At 39.8% G+C, this 17,518-nt stretch overlaps 1 protein-coding gene across 2 annotated transcripts in view; it reads right to left on the reverse strand.

Moving 5' to 3' along the window:
* Positions 1-17,518, reverse strand: part of rai14 (retinoic acid induced 14) — a 135,576-nt gene that overhangs the window by 41,227 nt on the left and 76,831 nt on the right. For both annotated transcript variants that reach the window (XM_062972511.1, XM_062972510.1), the window contains exon 3: positions 10,332-10,462. In XM_062972511.1, coding sequence (XP_062828581.1) covers positions 10,332-10,462 — 131 coding nt within the window. The remainder of the gene's footprint in view (positions 1-10,331; positions 10,463-17,518) is intronic.

Raw genomic sequence — 17,518 nt, forward strand, 5'->3', positions numbered from 1 at the left:
TATTTCCAACTAGGATCTGGAGCTGCATATCCCAGACTGTTCAGTAGGTGCTGCTGTTGTACAATTAGGTTTTTGATAGTCCGTACTTTCGATAACAATAACTTTTGAAACCTTCGCCGAAACTAGGTGGAAACTAAATTTTTAAAGAAAGGATGTGTTTAGACTTGAGCAAAGGTTGCAGAGGCAGCAACTTGGGTTCTTCCCACTCAGAGCCAAGAAATGGGCAGAGAGCTCTCTCCTAAGAGCAAACAGTAATACAAAACAGTTGGCAGATTGCTCATTATGTGGTTCAGCTGCTTACAACTAGTGCGAGCCAAAATGTTGGGGTGGGAAAGAGGGGAAAGAAACCCAAGGGCATGTGAGGAGAATCTCTGTTGGGGTGCAGGGAAAGGAGGGCACAACAAAACTTCATTATGTAGTCAATTTTTGGGTTGTTATTTTTTTGTTTCTAAACCATTCTGACAGGTTTAGGGCACAAACGTCTAGTTTTAACATGCCCTAAAAGAGGAAGAAACTCAACGTTCTCATGCAATGCTTTTTACTACTGAAAAACCTGCTCTTCCTTTGAGCTAGAACTTGGTGTTTCTTGTTTTGACCAAAATGGACAGCTTTATTGTCATCCTCTGTGCAACACCTAGGGCATTTTGAGAAAGTGAGATGCAAGAATTGGAAATCTACAATGGTGTTCGGGGATGATGGGAATTATAGCCCAATACACACTGTTGGTGATAGCATGAGGGGAGGGATTAAACTGAAATTGCAATGATCAGTTGCTACAATAAACATCCTGACACATGCCAAGGACATTCTGGAAACTGCAATGCTAAAAATAAAACATTCCCCAAGATTGATAGTTTAGCATATTTACACCCACCATTCAGCCAAGAAGGTTCCCACAATTTTGAGAATCTTTGTTTTGCTTTTAAAATAATTTTTATTCAAGAAAGATAAAAACATAATAGAAAGTAAGATTTTATTATAGATAATGCTGAAACTACACAGCTATCGTCTACCTATTACAACTAACTACAAGCCTACATTAATGCAAAAATACAAAAACAAAATGCACACTTATACACACAAACTAAACAAACCAGAAAACAGTTTTATGGGCCTCACACTCAGTATCTGATGGTTTTTATCACTTATTGTTCTATTGCTTTTAAATAGTATAATGTAACAACAATTATATATTTTGTAACACTCTTCTAATTCAAAAATTCTATAATTATTAGTTGCTTCAATTGCTGCTGTGAAAGATAATAAGCAAATAATTCTGGGGAATATGTTTTTGGAGTCTACTAGATTCTGGAGGTTAGGAAAGCCTTTCTTTTATTTCAGCTAACTCAATGCAGACAAAGAACAATCTTGCTTGGCACTGAATTTTGGAGACTTCGAAAGCTATTTAAATCTCCTTTCTGGGATTAAGGGTGTGTGTGCTGGATAATCTCCCACTTATGAACTAAGTCTTGGAGAGAGGCAAGTGAACTGAGAGATTCTCACAGCTTCTTGATGTCTTCAAAACTTTGGATGAAGGAAGAAACCGAGCCCTCCTCCCCACTCAATCCTCCCTGTGTCCCAAGTGACTCTGGTAAGGAGCTGCCTAAATAATGCTGACAACAAAGAAAAGTCAAATCTGGTAGCGGCCAGTTCTTTGGCTCTTCTAAGTCTCTCTCCACCAGAAAAGTAGACTGAGTGGAAATGTGGAGTCATTTTGCAGAAGGCAGTAAGTAGTTCACTTATTTGTTGGTGTTTGTCTTCAAGTCATAGCCAACTTATGGTGATCCTAAGGTGAATCTTTCATGGGCTCTATCATGGGATTTTCTTGGTAATGCAGGGGTTTTGCTAGTGTCTTCCTCTGAGGCTAAGAGAGTGTGATTTGCCCAAGGTCACCCAGTGGGTTTCCATTACTGAGTGGGGATTTCAACCTTGTTCTACAGAGTCATAATCCATGATCAGAAGACTACACCACACTGGCTCCCCTGTTCACACATATGTGAGTCAGGTGCAGACTAAAATGAAAATAAATGTGAAAAATTATAACACTTGCATTACAACTTGGATAGGAGTTCTCAAGTGCGGAATGCAACAAGGCATTGAATATATTCATTGCATTTACAGCCTGGGGTGACCGTGATAATGGCAGCAGTAACTATTTATAGTAGTAAACACATATTCTTCCTTTCTATCAAGGATACAATGAACTGTTTCTGGATTCCCTGAGAAGGAGGTGAGAATGTGGGACAGTAAAGCACAATCAAGCATAGAGCTGAATGATTGTGATGGGGGATTTTATCCTGCCCTATTACCAAGTCTAAGGGTGCATCTACACTATGGAATTAATGCAGTTCTACACCAGTTGTAGTTTGGTTGCACACCAGCAGTCTTTCGGAGAGAAGGCTGCAATTCCCACGATTCCACACAATTGAGTCCTGTCAGTTAAAGTGGTGTCAAACTCCATTGATTTTACAGTGTAGATGCACCCTCAGTTTTGAGGATCTGTACCCTATGTCTCAGTCACATTTCGTTTTAGAGGTTAGATACCACCTTAAGTGTCCCAGCTGCATCCTATGGAATCCTGGGATTTATAGTTTGGTGAGGCACTAGAGCTCTCTAGCAGAGGGCTGTAAATATCTCACAGAGCTAGACATCTTTGGATGTCACAAGATGAAGCAATGGCAGTTAAACTGGTGTTCAAAGTGCTATATTTGTATAACGTCCATGCATTCCTAGTTTTACATTCTAATCTTTATCTCATTTTCTACAGAAATTAAGTAAATTACAGCTGAGAACCACAGATAATTAAAATCTCAAAATACTCTTTAAAAACTTTTACCTACAAACCACCCTTATATTAATCTCTCCAATTACTCTCGGCATGTTTCCCTCTGTCCATGCCTACAGGGGACCTTACCTCTGACATAAAATTAGACTTGATTTTAAACGTAGCTCAAGCAGCCATTACCAAAACCAGTTCTGAATAGACCACATCTGGCTTTACAGAATACGGGACCTCATGCATTAATGAGTAGCTGCTGGTTTCAATCTTAGCACTCTTTTGTAGTGCGGCATGTAAACATAATTTGTTTGGTGCTCCAACACAAATTACACTGGCTGAATCTTCTTTGATTTTTCTGCTTATGTAACTGGGTCCTTTCGAGGCAAAATTTAAAACGCTGGTTATGACCTTTAAAGACCTACATGGCTTCGGGGACGGACTCTCTAAAAGGCTGCATCTCCCTACACGAGCCAGGCTGAATTTTCAGATCTTCAGGTTTTCTTTAGGTTCCACACTATCACAAGGAAGTCTGGCAATGACGTGGGAGAGAGACCTTTCAGTGGCTACAGAAGGTTGTGAAACTCCCTTCTACAGAAAGTTCAGTTTTCCCCCTTTCTATTCTCTTTCTGAGGGCAGACAAAGACCTTTTCATTTCACCAGGCCTTTGGTGCTTTGAAGGGTGTTTTCAATGCAGTGTGCTGTGCTTCTATCTGTTGGTTATTATCTGTTTTAACTTGGAATTTTTAAAAACAAGTTTGCCTTTTTAATTGTATTTTTTAAACTTCTGAATATAAGAAATTTAGCTGGATTTTAGTTTGAGGTTTTGTAAGCCACATTATTAGCTACTAATATTTCCTGTAGAAACAAATGGAAAGGGCTGAGTTCATTATATTATTTTTGGTTTGGTATTTTCCCTCTATCCGCTAGCTATGCTGCCTTCAAACTTGACAACATTGTGATAATCCATGCAATCTCAATCACAGCTAGCTTTTTAAAGCTAAATCAACTGACAGCAACAGAAAATTGTTTTTAAATGAAAGATACTATATAACAACAACAACAACATCATCAACAACAACAACACTTTATTTATAGGATGCTCTATCTCCCGGGGGAGGGGGGGACTCAGGGCAGCTAAAAACACATATTCAAGTTCAGAATCGTTTACACAACGGGGTGAGGACGTTATGTCCCTCTAGATATTATATGACTGCAATTGTCATCAAGTCTAGATAACATAAGGGCAGTTGTGGGATTGGAAACCCCATAAAAGAACATGTAGAGTTTTTACATTCTCAAAAAGTATTTTTGCCAGAAAACATCACGTTTTTCAGAGCCAAAATATTGTGGACTAAGAGCTTTTCAAATATCATGCTGAAGGAGAGGTCTATAGATACCATGGACTGCCAGAATGTTAAATTAATGGGTTGATGAATAAATGAAGACTGAACTCTCCTTAGAAGCCAAGATGACAAAAAATATGATGGTCATCCTCTGGATATATCATGAGAAGATGAGACTCACTGATAAATACAATACTGCTTTGCAAAGCAGCAATCAGTAGGAAAAGAGGATGACGGCATTACAGATGGATAAACTCAAAGAAGCCAGGGCCTGAGTCTGAAAGACTGGAGGAGGGCTGTTGATGGAAGGGCAACTTAGAGCTGTCCCATTCATAGGGTTGCCATACCTCAAAATTGACTTTACTACAATTAAGAGCTTTTGGCAGTTGCTGTGGGATCTCAAGGGCTCTATATGGCTCACAGGCCACATGATTCACATCTCTATTATAATTACTCTTAAATGCCTCCTGCATTTAACAGTCATGAAAATGCCCCTCCAAGCTGTGTCTTGTTTTTACCTCACTAGCAGTGCCTTCTTTTCCATCAGCACATTATGGTTTTGATTCATATCAAGCCAAATGTGTTCAGGCAAGCTTACCACATTGGCTCAGAAAGCTACAATTATCTTTAAATACCCTTGTAATTTTTACAAAACTGACAATGTTCTAGTTTATGCACAGACGTTAATCACTAGAAAACATGAAGCTTTCTTACACTGAATCTGATTACTGGCCCATCTAGTCCTAGTTCTCCAGCACTGACTGGCAGCTCCACTCCATGATTTCTGGAAGGAGTTTTCCCAGCCTTGTCTCATTGAACCACCCAACTGCTGCCTGTTTTGGATAGAACTCTCAATACTTCCTTATTCTGGATTGTTACTATTCTATCCGATTTGTCGTCAGTCCACTCCTTCGGGCTTCATGTAAATGTACCATTTTCCATTTCTGGCCTAAGGGCTGCTTGTGGTCTCTTGGCATCCAGTTTGTTAGTTGACATGCCCATTGGTTGTCTTTTATTTGTGCTATATGCCCAGCCCATCTTCTTTTTGACTCATAGATTTCATTGACCACGTCACATATTGCAGTTACTAGCAGACATGAAAACAAAAACAAAAAAGTGGAAACAGGGCTCATATTTATTTGTGATTAACGGCAACAGCTCCCTAGGGAGGTACTAGTAACTATCAATAGTAAAACTCCACAAGGATAGCATGTTTTATCATTCAGATAAAGTATAATGGTAAATTTTAAAGTGAAGACATACAGCATGAGTCTTCATGGCTACTCCATAAGAAAACTGCCTAAAGACGGGTAGCTCTACCTGACCCATAGCCTACAAACCAATTCTAGCAGTTTTCTAATTCATCAGAACCCTGTAAAACGGATGGATCTTAGTTTTCTATTTGAGCCCTAGCCCACTAAAGTTGTGTTGTTGTGTTTGTCATTCCTCTCTCATGGTAATCTGAAAACAAACATATTATAGGGCTTTATTGGCAAGCTTTGCTTTTGCTTTCCTCTGAGGCTGTGACTTTTCTAAGGTGACTCAAGCAAAGGATTTGAACCCTGGTCTCCAGAATCACAATCTAATGCTCAAATCACTATAACATCCTGGTTCATCTAAAACTATCCATTATAATTCGCAATGATACTGTTGCAAGACATCCCCATACTCTCCTTGATCCCTACAGTTACTCTGGAGATTGGAAAAGCTATCTTTCTCTCGATTGAACAATCTCAATGTTTTGACTAAGGTAGTCCTCACCCCACTACACCATGGGACTGTAAGTCAACAGGCAGTTGGACAGTATAATTGCAATACAAGGATAATTTCATTTTTATCATTATGCTCTTAGGAAAAAGAGGCAAACTTACACTTTTGAAATGTTTGCCTCATTCAAACACAATGTTTTATCCCACTAGGCCAGCTAATTAAATAATATACTCTGTTGCTTGTTTTTTGATCTATTTGTCACCTCCAGATTAATTATGTAAACACAAACAGAACAGGAAGGGAGTCAGCTAAGGGATCAATAACGCATTCATCCATTGCTGCACCATAAACAAGCTTCTATGGATCTAAAGCTGTATAATCAAAGCAAACTATAACTAGAGTCAGCTATTCACATTTGCTGGGATTAGAGCCACAAGATCCCAATAAAATGAAAAAAAATCCAAATAAAGAAAATACAGTAGAATCTCACTTATCCAACATAAACGGGCCAGCAGAACGTTGGATAAGCGAATATGTTGGATAATAAGAAGGGATTAAGGAAAAGCCTATTACACATCAAATTAGGTTATGATTTTACAAATTAAGCACCAAAACATCATGTTTAACAACACATTTGACAGAAAAAGTAGTTCAGTATGCAGTAATGCTGTGTAGTAATTACTGTATTTACGAATTTAGCACCAAAATATCATGATGTATTGAAAACATTGACTACAAAAATGTGTTGGATAATCCAGAATGTTGGATAAGTGGGACTCTACTGTACTATTTTTTTAACCTGAGATAATATCTTGCTAGAAATTTTGGTATTCTAGCATGATTCTACGGCCAACATTTGCTGGAAACTGTCCACAGAAATGCATTTCTAGAGATGTGCTTTCTAGAAATCTCTAGAAATCTCTAGAATGACCATCACTGGCATTGAACAGAATAATATATGGGGAAAACATGATGGGGAAATGGATTTTAAAACTTCTGTGTAGCCAACAAATATGACAGATAAAAATCTAAACCCCTCTGCTCTTCCTTGAAACAGAAAACTGGCGCATCAATGAAAGGGCTGAGGTATAGACAAACATGTGCACACACACCTGTGAATGCTTTATTTTTCCATTTGTAGGCAAAGAACAATTTTAAAGATCAAGGGAGCATTCAGAAATGTCATCTTTCATCTGCAGCCTGAAATGTTGCAATACAATGTCCCACTCATTTATGTCTTAAGAAATGAGATGAGAAGCTTGACCTTACCCTATCAGATTATGCAAGAGCATATGTGTGTTTCTGCCACAAAGCAGGATGATCAGACACAAGACTACGCTAAAGATCTCCATCAGATCTGGGGTTTATTACATGCACAACATGGTTCAAATGTAGGGGACCATAAAATCTACCAGGATTTCTCAAAAACACCAAATGAGTAAATGCTCTATGGAGTGCTAAATGTAAATGTACTAGTTAATTAAAATGATGATGTTCTTAAAAATAGGTGTTGGTACAAAAAGTACCAATGTGGTTACAAGATGTATCAATGCTCTCTCTGTTTAATCAATGTTTTGTTCGCTGTGGGAAGGGGAAGGAACGGGAACTAGGCAACTGCCACACTTCTCAGATTTTATTTTGAAGTCACTGTTTGTTACTTCTGATTGATAAGAAGCATCTCTAGAGGGATGCTCACCTGCCAGAAGGAGGAATAAAGGTCTAAAATTGCAGCTCAAAGGCAACTCTAACCAAAATCCCTTGCTCCTACAGTCTGGAGATCCAGAAACCTACCATTTCATTCAGCATAATCCACAGAAAAGATACTTGTTCAGGCATAACTCACCATACTTGCCTAAACAACAAACTGCTTTCCTCACATGAAAAGAGATAAGTTCAAGGAAAGGATGTTTCAGTGTGTTGTTGAAGGCTTTAATGGTCGGAATCACTGGGTTGCTGTGAGTTTTCCGAGCTGTATGGCCATGTTCCAGAGACATTCCCTCCATACATTTCGCCCACATCTATGGCAGGCAAGGCTTTGCAATGCTAATCAAGGTAATTAATTGCAACATTCACACGTGCCTCCAATAGACAAGAGTTGTTTCTCCCACCGTAGATCTTCGACAGATATATAAACCTCTGTTGCCTAGTTTCCAATATACCTCACAACCTCTGAAGATGCCTACCATAGATGTGGGTGAATGTTTTTGGAACATGGCCATACAACCTGGAAAACTCACAGCAACCAAAGGATGTTTCTCTTATGTGGAGGTTCTTCCATCGTGAGGAAGGATATGAAGGAAGAAGTAGGGCTGAGCACACCTTCATTCCATGTGGAAAGAATCATAGATAATACCTAGGTAAGACTAACCATCTTAAATGCTATTTAGATGTTTCCTAGGATGGTACCCAAGATGGTACACACAAACACCCTCCATAAAACTCTACAAGGAACAGCTAGCCCTTTCAAACTTGCCTCCTTCTCTCCACAGCTGGCCTAATTTAAGATCAGGAAATCTTTTTTAAATCAAAAACAGATGTAGTTTTTTCCTTAGCCAAGAATGGAGGAAACTGAAGACTGCATGCCATTCATGGACTTCAATTAGCCTACTCCCGTATTAAAGAATTCCCAAACTATTTAAGAGGTTTGAGTTCAGGCATCACAATTCCATTTCTTAATCCAAACAGAAACCAAACGAAGGCAGCAAAACCCACAGATATCAGACCTCCGCCCCCCAAGGGAGCAGGAACTTGATTCCATAAATAAAGTGGGAAGGTTGGGCTTTTCAATTTCCTAGTTTGCCATAAATTGTCCAAGGGTCTTTCACCCTGGATATGGCTGCTTCTTCTCTCCCTGTCTGACCAGTTTAAAGCCTTTGCTTTTCTTCTGTGACACGAAAGCATCGAGCTATTTTTCAACCACCCAGTAAAATCGATTCTTTCCACTGCTGTAAGAATAATGCCAAAAATCTCATGTTGCCATTTTTAAAAAGAAAGCAAAGAAAGGCAGACCAGAAAGGTTTCAGGAAGCATCTGATTTCAAACTAGAACGACATACACTAATGTTTCTGTAGTTTCAAGTTTGAACTCAAACAAGCAGGATAAATTTTTTACTACATAATTCATTGCAAAAAAGAATGATCATTTCACGTAACACATGTAACAAGAACTGTAGATAAAAGTTAAACTAGTGCTACTCAAAATAGTGGTTTCTGGACCAGTGCCCACCCCTGAGCCACTGGCTGTTGGACCCTGGCTAATTTCCAAGAAAGGAAGAAACAACTCTGTCCAATGGGCATAAATATTTTTGACTAATGGAAAGAAAATAATTGCTAGTCTCCGACATCAGGGCAGCCTGAAAAGCACTGCTCAAAGCCTAGCACAATTACAAAAGGAGTGGGTAGGCGTGAGGATGTAATGTATGCAGAAAACCAGGAGGAAAGAATCAGCCTTGCCTATAAGTCTATTTTAGTGGAAATCTTTTTTTATGTTTTAAAGTAATTTGCATGCCATTGTACATTTTAATTTGTAAGATGTCTTGAATCCAGCTTTGTAGAAAAGGCAGGGTTATAAAAACAACTCCTCTTCTTCCACCTCCTATTCTTTTTTGAACTTACCCTTTCTCATTTGCACCTTCTTTCTAGATTAGAGTTACGTTGGAGGACTATGGTGAAAAGTAATCTTAGAATCATCTGCTTCCAGGATAGCGGAAGAAGGGGTCACTGAATGCCCAACACCATCTATGCAACCTATCTGATCATTCAATTGTATGTTTTTTGTCTTGCATGTCATTATGGCAGATCTATGTTTTGACACACTAGCCCAGACATATTATATGTAATCTGACCCGCAGAAGACCAGGAATGTTACTTATGTACCGATCTGTCTACCATAGTTCATAAAAAGGGAATGGGAACAAATAGGAATGCATATTTCCTTCCCCACACTTTCGTACACATTTCCCTTTGCCACCTTCCCCCAAGCTGGTTTTAACACCATGACTAGCTATGATTAATTTCAATTTCAGTGACTCTCCCAATTAGTTTGAGAAATGACTTTGCTAATGCTGTCTATAACAGATTGTGGTTGGCTCCAATGCAAACTGGACCTCATATTAAGGTAAACCAAACCACAAATAGAAAAAAATTGCACGAAAGGGAAAAGAAAGAGAGCCAGTCTAAAGAGTCATATACTCCTAAAGCCTTCATAGCATTTACTAAGAAGTTGCCACACAATGTAGCTGATAGCTTTCAACTATGCTGGTTCAGACAGAAAGTGCCGGCTGAAAAATAAATGGATTTTACCCATGACTACTCAGATTTGCATCTGGCCAAGGGCTAATGAGTTTTAGGGGGAAAAGTGGCTGCCACTTCCTGTTCCTGGTTGACTTTATGTTTCAAAGTAAGTCCTTCTTGGCCTTAAAATTGCCCTGAGGACCCAACCCAAAACATAATGAAATTCATTTCTGCAATAGGGTGCTGGAGCCCCAACTTCTGACTTACGCGGTCTTGCCCTCACTGTCATGCTTGGTGGAGCTGACTCCCTTTTTGCCCAAGAGTGATGCCACTTTCTCTGCATCTCCATGTTCCACAGCTTGGAGCAAGCGGTCATCATTCTTGTTCCACTCATTTGCCTGCAAAATGAGAAGAAAAAATATATAAGAACAAAACTCGCCAATGAGTGCATTTCACTTCTTTCAACAGTTCAGATCTTTCTTGTTTTACAAAGGAAGTCATACTCCCTCCCACTCTAGTAATTCTTCGGGGTGCATTAGGAACATGAAAGGCTTTGAATGGAGTAGAATGGGGCTGGGCTGTGGCGCAGGCTGGTAAACAGCTGCAATAAATCACTCTGACCATGAGGTCATGAGTTCGAGGCCAGTCCGTGGCGGGGTGAGCACCCGTCAATTTGAGCACCCGTCAAAAATAAAATATAGCCCCTGCTCGTTGCTTACCTAGCAACCCGAAAGATAGTTGCATCTATCAAGTAGGAAATAAGGTACCACTTATAAAAAAAAAGTGGGGAGGCAAGTTTAACTAATTTACAACGTTGGAATGAGGAAGTGCCATCAGAGTGGATGATGAAGCAGCTGCTCCCCCCTGTGGCCAGAATCGAACATCCCCTCAGGAAAAGGTTAAATTGCCTCTGTGTCTGTCTGTCTGTTGTCTCTGTCTCGGTTCAATGTGTGTATGGGCATTGAATGTTTGCCCTATATGTACATAATGTGATCTGCCCTGAGTCCCCTTCGGGGTGAGAAGGGTGGAATATAAATACTGTAAATAAATAAATAAATAGATGAGAAAGCATAATTTTTGGCCACTTGTGTAAGAAGACATCCTGGACCTCATTGGGCAAATCAAAGCCCCATCTTTGGCTATAACTATCATTCCATATGTGCAATATAAAATGAGGTGATCCAAATTTCAGCCCTCCAGGTGTTTTGGACTTCAGCTCCCACAATTCCTAACAGACAGTAACTGCTCTATTGTTTCATATTGTCTTGTATTTTTCCTCCCATTATTTTTTTAATAACCAATGGAAACTTATTCATAAGAGGTTACACCTACTCCATTGGGATCTTTCACTCATTTGTGGCCTTAACCACCCATGCCTTGCACTGCTTGGCCTTTGCTCACACCCTCCAACTCTGGCAGCTCTCTCTTCACCTGGACAGCCTTCCTAAACCCTACAAACTCCAGAACCTTTTCCGCTTTGTGTAGCAGAGTGCAGAAGGAATGGCTGCAAACAATCATTTGGAAAGTGACTTCATACACACTCATGTCTACAACTTGCTGGCTCACATGGGAAACAGAAAGGGTTGGAATCCATTTGCTTGAGAGGATCTTCATTCCACCAAAACCAAACAGAAAGCTAAATCGAAACTTAACACTACACAAAAAAATAAATAAATGTGTCCTTTGGTGTCTTCATTCCAATCTGGTTTGCTGTAAACAGAAGGTAAAGCAACTCTTTCGTGTGCGTAAAATCCATAAATATTGACACATGCTAGTATTTCCACTGCCATAACAGCAAACAAGACAAGGCTGTTTGAAAGCTCAGGCTAACCTTTCTTGCAGAAGGGAGTTCCCTTCAGTATTAATTAACTACACACTCGGATGCAACTGCAAGCCAAACCTATGTATTAGCTATAGAATCCAAGCTACAAATGTTGAAAAAAAAAGAATAAGCTGCTATAGTCCATTTGCTTATAGTTTAAACTTATTTCAGGTTCCAACTGCATGTCTAGCACAATGATTTTCAAGTGTGTTTTGAATTTCAGTTGCCAGAACCGCCAGTCAGTTTGGCCCATGCTCAGAAATTCTGGGAGCTAAAGTCCCAAAACACCCAGAAGAACCAGGCTGAGAACCTCTACTTTAGTGGACAAATGTTTGCTGAAATTGAGACTGAAGAGGGAGAATTAGAGAGTTTTTTTTGTTTGAGCCCACAATTCCTCATACATTATGGACATGCTTGCTAGAGTATGAATTGCAGTAAAAAAGTATATTCTATGAAAGAAATGTCTGGTTTCTTATTTTATGATCGGACTCAGAGACACTCAGAAATTTCTTTCTTTCTAAATCATCTGATTGTGCTTATTTTCTTATTTCAATCTTGCTCAATCTATTTTGTTTATTTTTTCCCCACCAAAAGCATGTAATCCACAACTGTAGGCATTGGCAAAATACATGTTTAGTATGACCACCATATCCACAAGGATTACATTCCTGGACTTACTGCAGAAATGCAAAATTATGTACAATAGCAAACCCTATTGATATTAATGGCTTCTGGTACAAGCATACCCTAGAATCATGCTTCTTAAAAATCATTTCAGAAGCAACTTGAGAACATACTGCAAGTTGCTTCTGGTATGAGAGAATAGGCCATCTACAGAGACAACGCCCAGATTTGTTACCATCCTGCTGAGAGGCTTCTCTCGTGTCCCCGCAAGCTAGAGCTGACAGACGGGAGCTCACTCCATTCTTAAGGATTCAAACTGGCAACCTTCAAGTCAGCAGTTCAGCCGGCACAAGGGTTTAACCCGTTGCACCATCGCGGCTCTATAGAATCATGCTGAAAGACCAAGAAATACCAACAAATAAACATTTCTCTAGGTCCTTTTATGTAATTCTGTTATCAAAATCTAGTGGAAACATACTGCAGAATCCCACTGAAGGACTTACAAAATGCCTAGAGAGACATATCTTTACAGACGTGGGTAAATTAAACTTTGATACTGGCTCTGTGGATATGGGGGTCATGCTGTCCTTAAAACTCGACATTAGCTTACCAGTCTTCCCATACGAAAATCCAAACTGGGTGATGTCTTAGCTTTTTTCATTACAGCAGTAAAATTATGGAGAGAGAAATGCTGCTGCAACTAAAATTAAATCTGTGCTGATTGACTACATATTACCTGAGATTTCCTTAGAGATCTGTATCTACTTCCTGTTCACCCTTGCTTAATGTCAGATTTTGAAGGGAGCCAATCTTTCTTTCTTTCTCTCTGGTTTTGATCTCCCCACTTGCGCAATGGATCAAGTAGAATCATGTTGAACTGAAATCATTTTGCAGGTGATTACATTTTCACACTGTAATTCTGGCTCTCAACGATCAACATTATGGTGGCTGGCTTATTCATCTTCTCCTAAGTCAGTTACATATTTCAACATGTAAGCATATATATGGATGGAAATGTAATTTAAACTGATGCATAGATTTAAATGTATGATTCTTCCCATCCATAGCATATGAAACACCAATACTCATAATACAGTGATAGGATTTATGCCATATCTGGCATTAACAGTAAAGTCATAGCAATCAAACATCTTTGGAGATATGAGACTAGGACATCTAATTGTTCAAAAATATTTATTTGTTCAACTCATTGTTCATGTACCAAATCATGCCCAAGAAACACTGTGTTTAGGTTTACAGTAATTCTAGATATTTCAAATCCCAAAGGACTTCTTAGGATTCAAGGAAAAATACCTTTATTAACTAGAAAAATCTGAACAACTGACTTTTTTTTTCATGTCAGGAGCAACTTCAGTTGCTTCTGGAGAGAGATAATTGGCCGTTTGCAAGGACGTTGCCCAGGGGACGCCCGGATGTTTTGATGTTTTACCATCCTTGTGGGAGGCTTCTCTCATGTCCCCGCATGGAGCTGGAGCTGATAGAGGGAGCTCATCCGCGCTCTCCCCGGGTGGGATTCGAACCTGGCAGCTTTCAGGTCAGCAACCCAACCTTCAAGTCACTTAGTCCACTACGCCATTGGCGGGCTCTAACAACTGTCATGAGGCTTACTGATGATTGTTGAATGTGTTGCCAATCAATCAATGTGAAATTTAAATCTAGGGTTTACAAACGAGAAATCACAAGTATTGCCACTTTACATCACAGCTAAACTGTAAGTCGCTTCTGGTCCGTGCTCTGACTTAAGAAGCACCGCTTGAATATCAAGCAAAAAGTGGGTGCTAGAAATAATATCATATGAAAGCTGACTGACACAACCTGGGGATCACAACCAGACACAGTGAAAACATCTGCCTTTGCGTTTTGCTACTATGCTGTGGAATACACATGTCCAGTGTGGAACATATCTTTCACTACGTTAAAATAGTGAATGTGGCTCTTAATGAGACATGCTGCATTATCACAGGATGTCTATGCCCTACAGCACTTGAGAAATTATACTGTTTAGCCAATATTACACCATCTGATAATCATCAGGAAGTAACAGCCAATAATGAAAGGACAAAGGCATTGACATCTCCAGCCCATCCTCTATTTGGATATCAGCCAGTACGCCAATGCCTAAATGAAGAAACAGCTTTCTAAGTTCTACAGAGATACTCGCAGGAACACTTCAGCAAGCGAGAGTCCAAAGTGGCAGGCTAAAACCTGGAACCTCAAACCACTGATGAAACTGAATGGGAGATTCCCTCCTGGGTACACAGAAGATTGGGCAGCTTGGAAGGTGCTGAACAGACTGCACTCTGGGACCACAAGATGCAGAGCCAACCTTAAGAAATGGGGCTACAAAGTGGAGTCCATGACATGCGAGTGTGGAAAAGAGCAAACCACCGACCACTAACTACAATGCAGCCTGAGCCCTGTCACATGTACAATGGAGGATCTTCTCACAGCGACACCAGAGGCACTCCAAGTGGCCAGCTTCTGGTCAAAGGAAATCTAGTATAATGTCAAGTTTTTAACTTGTGTTTTTTCTAAATTTATTGCTTCTGGCACAATAAATAAATAAATAAATCACAGCTAAACTAAGGTTTGACAGTAATTTATCAATGGACTTTGCTTCCTTCAATATGAGTGGAATTTGGGAGCAAAAAGAATTCCGCAATGCTATCAGAAACAGCAATGATATACATTCCAGACATTCTTCAACTCCAGTATTGTGTACTTCTTAAAAAGTGCCTTCTTGGGCAACATGGATTACTGTATGTAAATTTTGGTATTTTTGTGGCAGTAATCTCGGGATTAAGAATCTATAATGCTGAATAGTTTTTTCATGCTATTATTGCATAGAAAGCTGAGTCGGAAATAATAGGAATGGGTTCTTAAGCCACAATGGGTTTATGTGTTTGAGCAAGAATTTTCTTGAAAAAATAAAATTATGCACAAATGAAATGAAACAAGCAGGTCAGGTAATCCTTGTATAAACAAATAAACACATGTTGTCGAAGGCTTTCATGGCCGGAATTACTGGGTTGCTATACGTTTTCTGGGGTGTTATGGCCATGTTCCAGAAGCATTCTCTCCTTACGTTTTGCCCGCATCTATAGCAAGCATCCTCAGATGTTGTGAGGTCTGTTGCAAACTAGGCAAGTGGGATTTATATATCCCACCCTTGACATTCCACAGATATATAAACCCCACTTGCCTACTTTCCAACAGACCTCACAACCTCTGAGAATGCCTGCCATAGATGTGGGCAAAACATCAGGAGAGAATGCTTCTGGAACATGGACATGCAGCCCGGGAAACCTGAGGTTGTTAGGAATTGTGGGAACTGAAGTCCAAAACACCTTTAGGGATGAAGTTTGCCCATGTCTGGCGTAGATGAACCCCAAGAAGGAAACTAGTAAGCCTTTAGGAACCAATTCAACACTTTCTCAGGCGCTTTCTGGATATCTGCATCTGTTGCTCAGGAATAAATAATTATAAACAAATTTTCACCCAACTTGTAGACTCTGGTATCCCAAGCATTTTTGGGCAAGTTTAGGACTGACTGCCAAATTTCAAGGTTCTTGCTGTCCCCAATCCCAAGAAAACAGCTGGCTAAGCTCCATTTTGTAAAGAATCCGGTACAAGTCAACATTTAAGAAAGGCACATGCTATAAGTCAAAACTTTTTTTCATACAAATCAAAACTGAAATGTTACTGTCAACCAAAGCTGGATGAATTTCACTGTTTCTTGTGTAATTCTACCATTAGTTACAAAACACATGCCATTTTCTGCTGAAAGTCAAGAACCTTCCAAGGACTGGCAAAGAATATCTCCTTGAGACAGGTACGACAGGCTTGTAATTTGAAATGTTTTGATGGTGGTTTCAGCTATTCTTCCAGCTCTGGAAAGAAAACAACTGTGTGTATGTGAATTTCTTGCCTCAAATCAACCCACCCTGATCTAATGCAAGCAAAACAGTCCTGGTCACACCATCACAACTATTAGCACTTACAAGGCATTTCAGATTTGTAGATAAGTCAAACTGTATAAATATTTGATTAAATAGTGGCAGCGTTAATTTAATGACTAACAGGCATTTCAGCCACGGACCTCAATGGGTGATCTTGGGTCAGCCACACTCTCCCATAGCTTACAACACAGCTTTATTGGGAGGATAAAGCTTTATACTGAATGCCATACTTAAAAAGCAAAGATCAAAATGAAGTATGAGTTTTCTAGCTGGGTTTCTGTGAGTCTTCCAGGCTGTATGGCCATATTCCAGAAGCATTCTTTCCTGATGTTTCGCCTGCATCTATGGCAGGCATCCTCAGAGGTTGTGAGGTATCCTGGAAACTAGTGTAGTAAGGTTTATATGTCTGTGAAATGTTCATTGTGGTAGAAAGAACTCTTGTCTGATAAAGGCAGGTGTGAATGTTTCCATTGGCTACTTTGATTAGCATTTAATAGCCTTTCAGCTTCAAGGTCTGGCTGTTTCTTGCCTGAGAGAATCCTTTGTTGGGAGGTGTTAGCTGGCCCTGATTGATTCATGTCTGGAATTCCTCTGTTTTCTGAGTTGTGTTCTTTATTTACTGTCCTGATTTTAGTGTTTTTAATACTGGGAGCTGGATTTTGTTCATTTTCATGGTTTCCTCCTTTCTGTTGAAGCTGTCCACATGCTTGTGGATTTTAGTGGCTTCTCTGTGTAGTCTAACATGGTGGTTGTTAGAGTGGTCCAGCATTTCTGTGTTCTCAAATAATATGCTGTGTCCAGGTTGGTTCATCAAGTGTTCTGTTATGGCTGACTTCTCTGGCTGAATCAGTCTGCAGTGCCTTTCATGTTCCTTGATTCGTGGTTGGGCAATGCTGCGTTTGGTGGTCCCTATGTAGACTTGTCTACAGCTGCATGGTATACAGTAGACATCAGGAAAGAATGCTTCTGGAACATGGCCATACAGCCTGGAAGACTCAGAGCAATTCACTAATTCTGGCCATGAAAAC

Source organism: Anolis carolinensis, chromosome 2, assembly GCF_035594765.1.
Source record: "Anolis carolinensis isolate JA03-04 chromosome 2, rAnoCar3.1.pri, whole genome shotgun sequence".
Classification (NCBI taxonomy): Eukaryota; Metazoa; Chordata; class Lepidosauria; order Squamata; family Dactyloidae; genus Anolis; species Anolis carolinensis.